This window comes from Primulina tabacum, chromosome 9, assembly GCF_025594145.1.
Source record: "Primulina tabacum isolate GXHZ01 chromosome 9, ASM2559414v2, whole genome shotgun sequence".
NCBI classification, from domain to species: Eukaryota; Viridiplantae; Streptophyta; class Magnoliopsida; order Lamiales; family Gesneriaceae; genus Primulina; species Primulina tabacum.
Window position 1 is genome coordinate 11951428 of NC_134558.1, and position 10334 is coordinate 11961761.

Here is a 10334-nt window from a genome sequence, read left to right on the forward strand (position 1 = left end):
CGCAAATGAAGATTTAGAAGGTAGAGTTTATTAGGATTGAAAAGACATAAGGACATTTTAAGATTTATTATTTTATCAGAGTAGCGCAGCGGAAGCATGGAATATTGGGATTCTAGAATTAAGAGGCTAAACTTTTTGTTTATCGAGGATAAGCGAATTTCGGGGACGAAATTCAATTTAAGGGGGAAACACTGTAACGTCCTGAAAAGCGGAAAGTCCACGTGAACCACATGCATGCAAATTATTAAATTTCTTTGGTATTTTATTAAATTGTTTTAAAGCATTAAATGTATTTTTATTTCATAAATTATGTGTTTAATTATTTTTATGCATTTTATACATAATTCATGCATGATAGAATTTATTTTACGAAATATTTTTTAGGAATATGTTTGGATTTAATGGGCTTATTTTTAAGCTTATTGTGCTTAAATATTTTTTTAAGCTTCTAATTAAACAATTAGGGTCCATTATCTACTAATTAATCATTTAATTATTGTACTAGAGCTACCCTACATATATTATATACAACAACCGACACTTTCCTCTCCCACCACCTTTCATTCTCGGCTTCATCATTTCCAGCTGCATTCTCTCTTCGGTTTGATAGCAGGAAATTCAAGAAGGCTTCGGTGATGCGAACACGGAAGGACAAGTCCCAAGGAAAGCGTGGGATCCTTTAGAGTTGCCGGAGGGACCAGTCACGAGGGGACGACTAAAGAAGTTCAAGGAGGCACTACAAGGAGTCATGAGCAAGCATGAAGGGGTCGTGATGCATGGGAGTACGTGGGGAGGCCAAAGGAATATCATTCAAGCATTGTTGGAGACGGCCGAGACTACACGAACGTGTACACGGACCTGCGCACGGGGTCCGTGTCCTTTACAGCCGAGGATGAGGAATTCCAGAGTCTACACGGACCCGAGCACGGACCAGTACACGGGGTCCGTGTCCTATGACATTTGCGAAGACCGAGTGTACACGGACCCTTACACGGAGGTGGACACGGGGTCCGTGCCCCTTGTTTCCAGCTGAAGGTGATTTCCCGAGAGTACACGGACCCGTACACGGATGTCTACACGGGGTCCGTGTCTGAGACGGCTGAGCGATAATATTTTTCTTTCTAGAGTTTTAATTATTTTGGAGTCTAGATTTGTGATATCTTTTTTTATTATTAAAACATGTTTGGACGAAAATTTGATAACACAATACACATTATTATTGAGTTTTATACAAAATTTTGAGATTTTCTCTAAAGCTTTCAAAGCTTTTTGCTTTGTCATCAAAAATCAAACTTATCAAGGTTTTTAACTTTGTGGCGTTTGTCGATCGTTTTTGTGCGGATTGTCAAGGGCTTCTTCTTTGAAGGTTCGTTATAATTTCGGTTGTTTATTCTCGTGAATATTTATTGCTAAGTTTTTTGTTGGGATTTTCGAGTTTTTACTCAGCCTTAGAGTAAAAAAAAAAAAATAATACCAAAAATCCGAAAATTCACCATTATTTCTTTTTGTCATTTTGTTCTATTCCTTCTTGTGGGTCATATACAAGTGTCTCACACAATCAAAAAAAAAAATAAAAAATAAAAAAATATATTTATCTTCAAATTGCTTGTCTACGCAGTCCAAGTGAGTCGATCACGTTTGTTCACAAGTTGAACTTGATTGTTTGATATACGAATACAAAGCTTGAGCACACTTTCGAGAGAAACATCAAATTCGAGTGGAAACATTTGAGTGTGAGTGTTATTTTTTTTGGAGTGACTAGTGAGTATTTGTTGTGAGGAAACAAAATAAGAGGGAAAAGACGAGTGAATTTCTTTGGAGTGACCGTGAGCTTTTGGGTGAGGAATATATCTTGTTTTCTACTAACGTTTTCTTGCAGGTACTAAACTGAAATTTAAATGGAGAGGGAGGTAGGAGATAGTTCAAACCCGGGGTTGTCTAAGGTTCAAATGGAGGCGTTGTTTGGGCATTTTAGTAGGATGATGAGAAATGAATTAGAGCCCTTACATGAGAGGTTGGATAAACTTGATGTTAGTACTAGCGGGAGTAAATCTAAACCTAAGGATGTGGGTAGAGGAGAAGAAGAGGAAGAATATGATTTGGGAGGAGATGAGGAAAGTCAAAATGAGAATTGTGGTAGGAATGGAAGAGGTAGAGGATTTGGGAGAGGAAAAAGAGAAGCCGTACGGGGTAGATATGATGGGAATAGGGAAGATGGAAACATGAGTAGCATTAAGATGAAAATTCCTTCATTCCATGGGAAATCCGACCTGGAGGCATACTTAGAGTGGGAAAAGAGGGTAGAGTTCGTATTTGAGTGCCACCACTACTCCGAACAAAAAAAGGTTAGGTTGGCGGTGGTTGAATTCCTAGACTATGCTCTCATTTTGTGGGATCAATTAGTGACCACTAGGAGAAGGTATAATGAGAGACCCATTGAGTCTTGGGATGAGATGAAGAGGGTCATGAGGAAGAGGTTTGTGCCTAATCACTATTATAGGGAGATGTTCAAGAGGTTACAAACTTTGAGGGAAGGGTTAAAGAGTGTTGAGGACTACTATAAGGAGATGGAAGTAGTCATGATTAGGGCTAATATTGAGGAAGATAATGAGGCGACCATGGCACGATTTCTTTGTGGTTTGAACAGGGAAATCCAAGATCAAGTGGAGCTATGGCACTACTTGGATCTAGATGAGATGGTGCAAATGGCCATAAAAGTGGAGCAACAACTCAAAAGGCGTGGAGTTGGCCGCACCAATCAAACTGGGGGTTCATCATCTTCTTGGAGATCAAGTACGGTGAAGCGTGAGGAGAACAAAGTTGTGACCAAGCCCAAATTTGAGGCCAAACAAGAGGCGCCTAAACAAGGAGTGCAAGGTAAATTTGAAACTCCTTCTAATCGATCTAGGGATGTTAAATGTTTTAGGTGCCAAGGGTTGGGCCATATTTCTAGTGAGTGTCCTAATAAGAGGGTAATGATCTTAAATGACCATGTTGAGTATGAGTCTCATAGTGAGGGTGATGATGATAATGAGATGCCTGCGTTAGAGGACCATGATGAGGGATATGAGGCGGTTGTAGGTGAAACACTAGTGACTAGGCGAATCATGAGTGCCCAAGTCAAGGAGGAAGAGACTAACCAACGAGAGAACTTGTTCCATACTAGGTGTTTTGTAAATCAAAAAGTTTGCAATCTAATCATAGACGGGGGAAGTTGTACTAATGTGGCTAGCGTTGAGATGGTGGAGAAATTGGGTTTACCTACATTGAAGCATCCTCAACCATATAGGCTTCAATGGTTGAATGATTGTGCGGACTGAAGGTGATAAAACAAGTGCTAGTGCCTTTTTCTATTGGGAAGTATGTGGATGAGGTTTTGTGTGATGTAGTACCCATGCATGCATGTCATATATTGTTGGGTAGGCCTTGGCAATACGATAGGAAGGTGACCTATGATGGTTTCAAGAATAGGTACTCATTTGTGTTGAAAAAGGAGTCCATTGTTTTACTTCCTTTGTCCCCAAAGCAAGTGTTGGAGGACCAATTGAAAAAAAAAGAAGAGAGATGAGGCCGAAAAAAGAGTGAATTAAAGAGTGAGGTGGCCTTTAAAAGTAAAACTGAAATGGCTGAAAAAAAGAGTGATCAAAAGAGTGAGATAGCCATGCAAAAGAAAAAAGAGAGAAAGGAAAATGAGAGGAAAGAAAATGAGGGGAAAGAGGCCAAAAAGAAAACATATATGGCCCAAAAAGGTGAGTTGAAACAATTGATGCACACACATGAACCACTTGTGTTAATTCTTTACAAGGAGATTCTCCTTAACACAAGTGATATAGCCGGGTCCCTTCCGAGCATTGTTGTTTCACTTTTGCAGGAATTTGAAGACGTGTTTCCGGAGGAGTTACCTCAAGGCTTACCACCATTGAGGGGAATCGAGCACCAAATCGATTTAGTGCCGGGGAGTGCATTGCCAAATCGTCCAGCCTATAGGAGCAATCCGGAGGAGACTAAGGAGCTTCAACGGCAGGTAAGTGAGTTGTTATATAGAGGGTTTGTACGTGAGTCTATGTCACCTTGTGCTGTACATGTTCTATTAGTTCCTAAGAAAGATGGCTCATGGCGTATGTGTGTAGATTGTAGGGCAATCAATAACATAACCATTAAGTATAGGCATCCCATACCTAGACTAGATGATATGTTAGATGAATTGCATGGTGCATGTGTCTTTATTAAAATTGACTTGAAAAGTGGATATTACCAAATTAGGATGAGGGAAGGTGATAAGTGGAAAACTGCTTTTAAAACCAAGTATGGGTTATATGAGTGGATGGTCATGCCTTTTGGCTTAACTAACGCTCCTAGCACCTTTATGAGGTTAATGAATCATGTCTTGCGTGCACACATAGGAAAATTTGTTGTGGTTTACTTTGATGACATCCTTGTGTATAGTAAGAATGGTTTTGTGGTAAGTTCACAGGGTATACAAGTGGATGAAGACAAGGTAAGTGCTATTCGAGATTGGCCAACGCCTACTACTGTTGGTCAAGTCCGAAGCTTTCATGGACTTGCAAGCTTCTATAGGAGGTTTGTAAAGGATTTTAGCACATTGGCAGCACCGATGACGGCGGAAATCAAGAAGAACGTTTCATTCCATTGGGGCGAGGAGCAAGAGGAGTCTTTTAATCTTATTAAGCAAAAATTAATTAATGCTCCTTTACTTGTTTTACCTGATTTTGCTAATACTTTTGAAATTGAATGTGATGCATCAGGTGTAGGTATTGGTGGAGTGTTGATGCAAGGAGGGCGGCCGGTGGCATACTTTAGTGAGAAGCTCAATGGAGCAGCGCTTAACTATCCCACGTATGATAAGGAGTTCTACGCACTTGTGAGGACCCTAGGAACGTGGCAGCACTACTTGAGGCCTAAGGAGTTTGTGATTCATACGGATCACGAGTCTCTAAAGCACCTTAAGGTGCAACAGGATTTGAACAAGCGGCATGCCAAATGGGTGGCATTCATTGAAACATTCCCCTACGTCATCAAATACAGACAAGGTAAGGAAAATATCGTAGCCGACACACTATCACGGAGGTACGTACTAATCTCTACCTTGGAATCTAAAATTTTGGGGTTTGAGCATGTGAAATAATTGTATGTGCTAGATGAGGACTTTAAGAGTTTGTTTGAAACTTGTATGCATGGTCCACATGATAAATTTTATTTGCATCATGGTTTCTTGTTTAGAGAGGATAGGTTGTGCATCCCTAAATCATCAATTCGTGAGTTACTTGTTAGGGAGGCACATGGGGGTGGTTTGATGGGACACTTTGGTGTGGCGAAGACTTTGAATGCTTTGCATGAACATTTTTATTGGCCACATATGAAGCGTGATGTTGAACGTGTTTGTGATAAGTGCACAACTTGTAAGCAAGCTAAATCTAGAACACAACCACATGGTTTGTATACACCACTTCCTGTCCCTAGTGAACCTTGGATTGACATATCTATGGACTTTGTTTTGGAGTTGCCTAAGAGTAAGAAGGGGAGGGATTCAATATTTGTTGTTGTTGATAGATTTTCAAAGATGGCGCATTTTATTGCTTGTCACAAGACTGATGATGCATCTAACATTGCGGATTTGTTCTTTAGAGAGGTCGTTAGGTTGCATGGCATGCCTAGGACTATTGTTTCTGATCGTGATGTTAAATTCTTAAGTTACTTTTGGAAGACGTTATGGGCTAAACTTGGCACAAAATTGTTGTTTTCTACTACTTGTCATCCTCAAACGGATGGACAAACTGAAGTCATTAATAGAACTTTAGGAACATTGTTGCATGCCATTCTTAAAAAGAACTTAAAGAATTGGGAGAACTATTTGCCATTTGTTGAATTTGCTTATAATCGTTGCGTGCATCGTACTACAAATTATTCGCCATTTGAAATTGTTTATGGTTTTAATCCTTTGACTCCGTTGGATTTGATGTCTTTACCTGTGAGTGAAAGGTTGAACATGGACGGCAAAAAGAAGGCTGAATTTGTTAGGGCGTTGCATGAAAAGGTCAAGGCCAACATTGAGAAGAAAAATGAGCAGTATGCCAAGCAAGCCAACAAAGGGAATGAGAAGGTGATATTTGAGAAGGGAGATTGGGTGTGGCTAACCTTGAGGAAGGAAAGGTTCCCGGAGAAGCGACGTTCAAAGCTACTACCTAGGGGCGATGGACCGTTTAAAGTCCTTGAAAGGATCAATGACAATGCCTACAAACTCGACTTACCAGGTGAGTATAACGTGAGTTCTACTTTTAACGTTAGTGACTTGTCGTTGTTTGATTTAGGTGACGAACTAGATTTGAGGACAAATCATTTTCAAGAAGGGGAGGATGATGCGAACACGGAATGACAAGTCCCAAGGAAAGCGTGGGATCCTTTAGAGTTGCCGGAGGGACCAGTCACGAGGGGACGACTAAAGAAGTTCAAGGAGGCACTACAAGGAGTCATGAGCAAGCATGAAGGGGTCGTGATGCATGGGAGTACGTGGGGAGGCCAAAGGAATATCATTCAAGCATTGTTGGAGACGGCCGAGACTACACGAACGTGTACACGGACCTGCACACGGGGTCCGTGTCCTTTACAGCCGAGGATGAGGAATTCCAGAGTCTACACGAACCGGAGCACGGACCAGTACACGGGGTCAGTGTCCTATGACAATTGCGAAGACCTAGTGTACACGGACCCTTACACGGAGGTGGACACGGGGTCCGTGCCCCTTGTTTCCAGCTGAAGGTGATTTCCCGAGAGTACACGGACCCGTACACGGATGTCTACACGGGGTCCGTGTCTGAGACGGCTGAGCGAGAATATTTTCCTTTCTAGAGTTTTAATTATTTTGGAGTCTAGATTTGTGATATTTTTTTTATTATTAAAACATGTTTGGACGAAAATTTGAGAACACAATACACATTATTATTGAGTTTTATACAAAATTTTGAGATTTTCTCTCAAGCTTTCAAAGCTTTTTGCTTTGTCATCAAAAATCAAACTTATCAAAGTTTTTAACTTTGTGGCGTTTGTCGATCGTTCTTGTGCGGATTGTCAAGGGCTTGTTCTTTGAAGGTTCGTTATAATTTCGGTTGTTTATTCTCGTGAATATTTATTGCTAAGTTTTTATAATTTAAAGGTGAATATCACACATTCAAACTTGATTCAAAAGATCGGGACAACAACGATTCTTTGTTCGACATTAAATTGAGGGCGCGATTCGATTTTAATCGTGTTTGCTTTTATTCGTACAAAGATTCACATCATTCGGCCACTTCTTTTCATGCAAGGGAAAATTCTTCCGGGTCTTCATTGCATCGTTCTTGCTCTTTAATCATCATGGCACGCATGTACCATTATTTCTGCATCATACATGCTAGTTATTTTCGGATTTGGGTGTTTGTTTGCATAGAAGTATCGATCCAGCTATGCACAGGAAAGCTTTTCAATTTTACTTACATTCTTGCATCTTTTAATCATTACTCACGTTTTCCTTGTGTGACGTGCCAAGGGCTGCTACATTCAAGTGTTAAAGGGGCTGTGCGAAAGGGGTTTAAGTGCTGTCATGGTTGCTGAGGCCGCGATCTATCCTTGTTGATGAGAAGGGTCGGCGGCTTTGAGGTTTAGGTGGTGTCCTTGGTGGCCGAGAGTGAGGGGTGGGGTTGGTTCGAAGGCTGTCGAGCAAGGGCTGCGGCAGTGCATGGGCTCGAACCTAGCCATGTCTCAGCCTTTGTTATGTCTGGTAGGATGCTAAGAGTGTACCTTAGGCGCTTGGACGAGGAACAAAATCGGATCTTGGAGATGGAGCTCGATAGAAGAGAGGTGCGATAGCTTGCTCGGTTCTCTTCTTCCTTGTGCATGATTCGCACAACAGCTTCGTTTCGCCTAGTTTAAGTGATTCCTTACGGCTTTAAGAATGGGAATTAAAGATAGGACAAGTGGTTATGGAGGAGTGGACCGAGATGTTGGAGAGGAGTTGTAGTGGTGCAGGACATGTGTTTGGTTTTGAAATTAATGGGGGAGGCCGGGAGTTGATGTAGTGGGGTAGGTATTGGCCGATAATTTGAGGGCTTAAATTAGGTACCAAATGGCCTAGGATGAGTGGTTTAAATTATGGTGCAAGTTTGAGCAAAATCGAGTGTGTTTCGGGTCGATTCGGGTTAAAACCGGGACCTCGGTCTAAGTTTTAAAACGAATAGATCACGTCTTGTTTTGGGCTCGAGTTTATGTATAGGGATGTTTTTAAATATGTTTTGGGATATTTTTAGGAGTTTGGTAAGCTTCGGATCAAAATAAAGAGTTTTGGAATTATCCGGGATTTAGTCACCGCACGAAACGTTAATTAAAGGATTAATTGAAACGCCTAGATTTAAGCTTAATAAATGATGGGAAATTATATTTAAGCTCAAATAATTATTAGAAGTCTAAGTTTTTAAATTGAGAATTTTATGCTAAGGTTTGGTTTAATTCGGGATTAAAACGCATTAATATGTTATATTTAAATATTAATTTAAAAGTCATAGATTTAAGCCAAATAAAAATATGAGAAAGTTCATATATGCTTAAATAATTATTTGGGACATGTTAGAGTCAATGGAATTAAGAAAATGTCAAAAACGTGAAATTTTACGTCTAGGGGCAAAACGGTCATTTTGGGTTTTCAGGGGCAAAATGGTCATTTTGCACCCCGGGTGAGATTTTGGTCCTGGCAGCGCCCTGAGCACAAATTCATGATATTTTAAATGTTCATGCAACATGTTTACGATTTTTACGCAATTATGATAAATACGGTGCATGCTTGGTTTAAATGAAAAATTATGTATATGCATGCTTTTATTAAGTGATGATGAATATGATGACACGTTTTGAAGGAAGTGATTTAGTTGTGACTAACACGATGATATGATTGGAGATATCGTGAGGGAAAAGGCCGCAGAGGGAGCCCGTTTACGGGAGAAGGCCCCAGAGGGAGCCCACAATCGTATTTCCATTGACATGATATGATAGGCCCGGGCTCAGTGGGCGGGTAATGCCGTCGCTGATGACCCTCGCCGCCGGATACCGCGGTTACACGTAGATGGATCCATCGACTGACATGATGATACGAAAGTCACAGCTAATGAACGGAATTCAAATTAAGATTTTAACACGTATATGCTGATACGATGATATATGCTATTACCATGTTTTGACAGGTCACAGTTACGCATACGATATGATAACATGATGAGGCATGTTTTGACATGTTACGATTTGACACGACATGATTTTACACGAGATGTTTACGTTATGCTTTTAAAGTTCATGAAAGATATGTTGAGTATGATATTTTTCACTGCTGTGTGCTAGGTATATGTACTTGTTATTAACGGTGCAGGTGTGTTGAGTCTTTAGACTCACTAGGCGTGTGTGATGCAGGTGAGCTTAATGGTGAGGAGACTGGAGGTGCCGAACTCTGAGTAGGCAGACCTGGTGCGGTGACACGACCGGAGGACCACATGTTTTTCGCATTACGATTTATGAGATTGAGAGGAGATGAATATTTTAATACGTTGATGATTTTAAGATTTTTATACGTTTATGTTTACGTATGAAAAAAATATATATATATTTCTGCACTTTTAAAATTAGTAGACGTTTCAGGATACGTCCCTGTCAGCCCAGTACTGTGGTTTGTCTGATCAGGCGTTTATTATGTATGAGTCACTTGCTTTGAAACATCCTCTACGCAAAATGAAGTCATGTATGTTTAAGCATGATCAAGTATGTAAGCATGTTTATGAAAGCTTTTAAGTTATGGCACGTCTATGTATGTATGCAAGTTCAAGCTCATTTCAAATCCAAGCTTCAAGTATGTACGTTCTATTTTAAAGTTGCATGCGATTTGATCGATGCAGGTGAGGATGATCATGATGAGACGAGGGGTGGGGACCAAGGAGCCGGCTTGGACTGAGTAGAAGGCTAGACCCGAGGACCGCCCACGCTATATTTAAGATTTTAAGCATGAAAATATTGATACTCTGATTTTATGTTTTGATGCGAGATGTTCTGACAAGCTTTTCCTTAAACAAGATTTTTATATTGGTGAATGGATGATGTAGTGACGACCGTATTGATTATATTTTCGTATTCAAGAAATTTTTTAATTATTCCGCAAATTTTAAGTAATAAAGATTACGGTACGTTACATAAACGGCATAAAATCATCAGAATATCTCTGAATACAGGATTCATCAACCCATAATCAGAACTTAAGTATTTTACAGAGAAACACACAATCAGATGTAACTTTCGGTCAGTAA

General features: G+C 40.2%; 1 protein-coding gene across 1 annotated transcript; it reads left to right on the top strand.

Annotated features, from left to right (window-relative positions):
- The first annotated feature begins 1739 nt into the window (after window positions 1-1739).
- LOC142556926 (uncharacterized) lies at window positions 1740-6394 on the top strand. Its single transcript, XM_075668413.1, is given in 7 exon segments — window positions 1740-3312; window positions 3315-3445; window positions 3872-4122; window positions 4447-5088; window positions 5221-5993; window positions 6141-6272; window positions 6330-6394. Coding segments are annotated over 7 exon segments (3408 nt in total). The 5' UTR covers window positions 1740-1898.
- Window positions 6395-10334: the final 3940 nt, after the last annotated feature.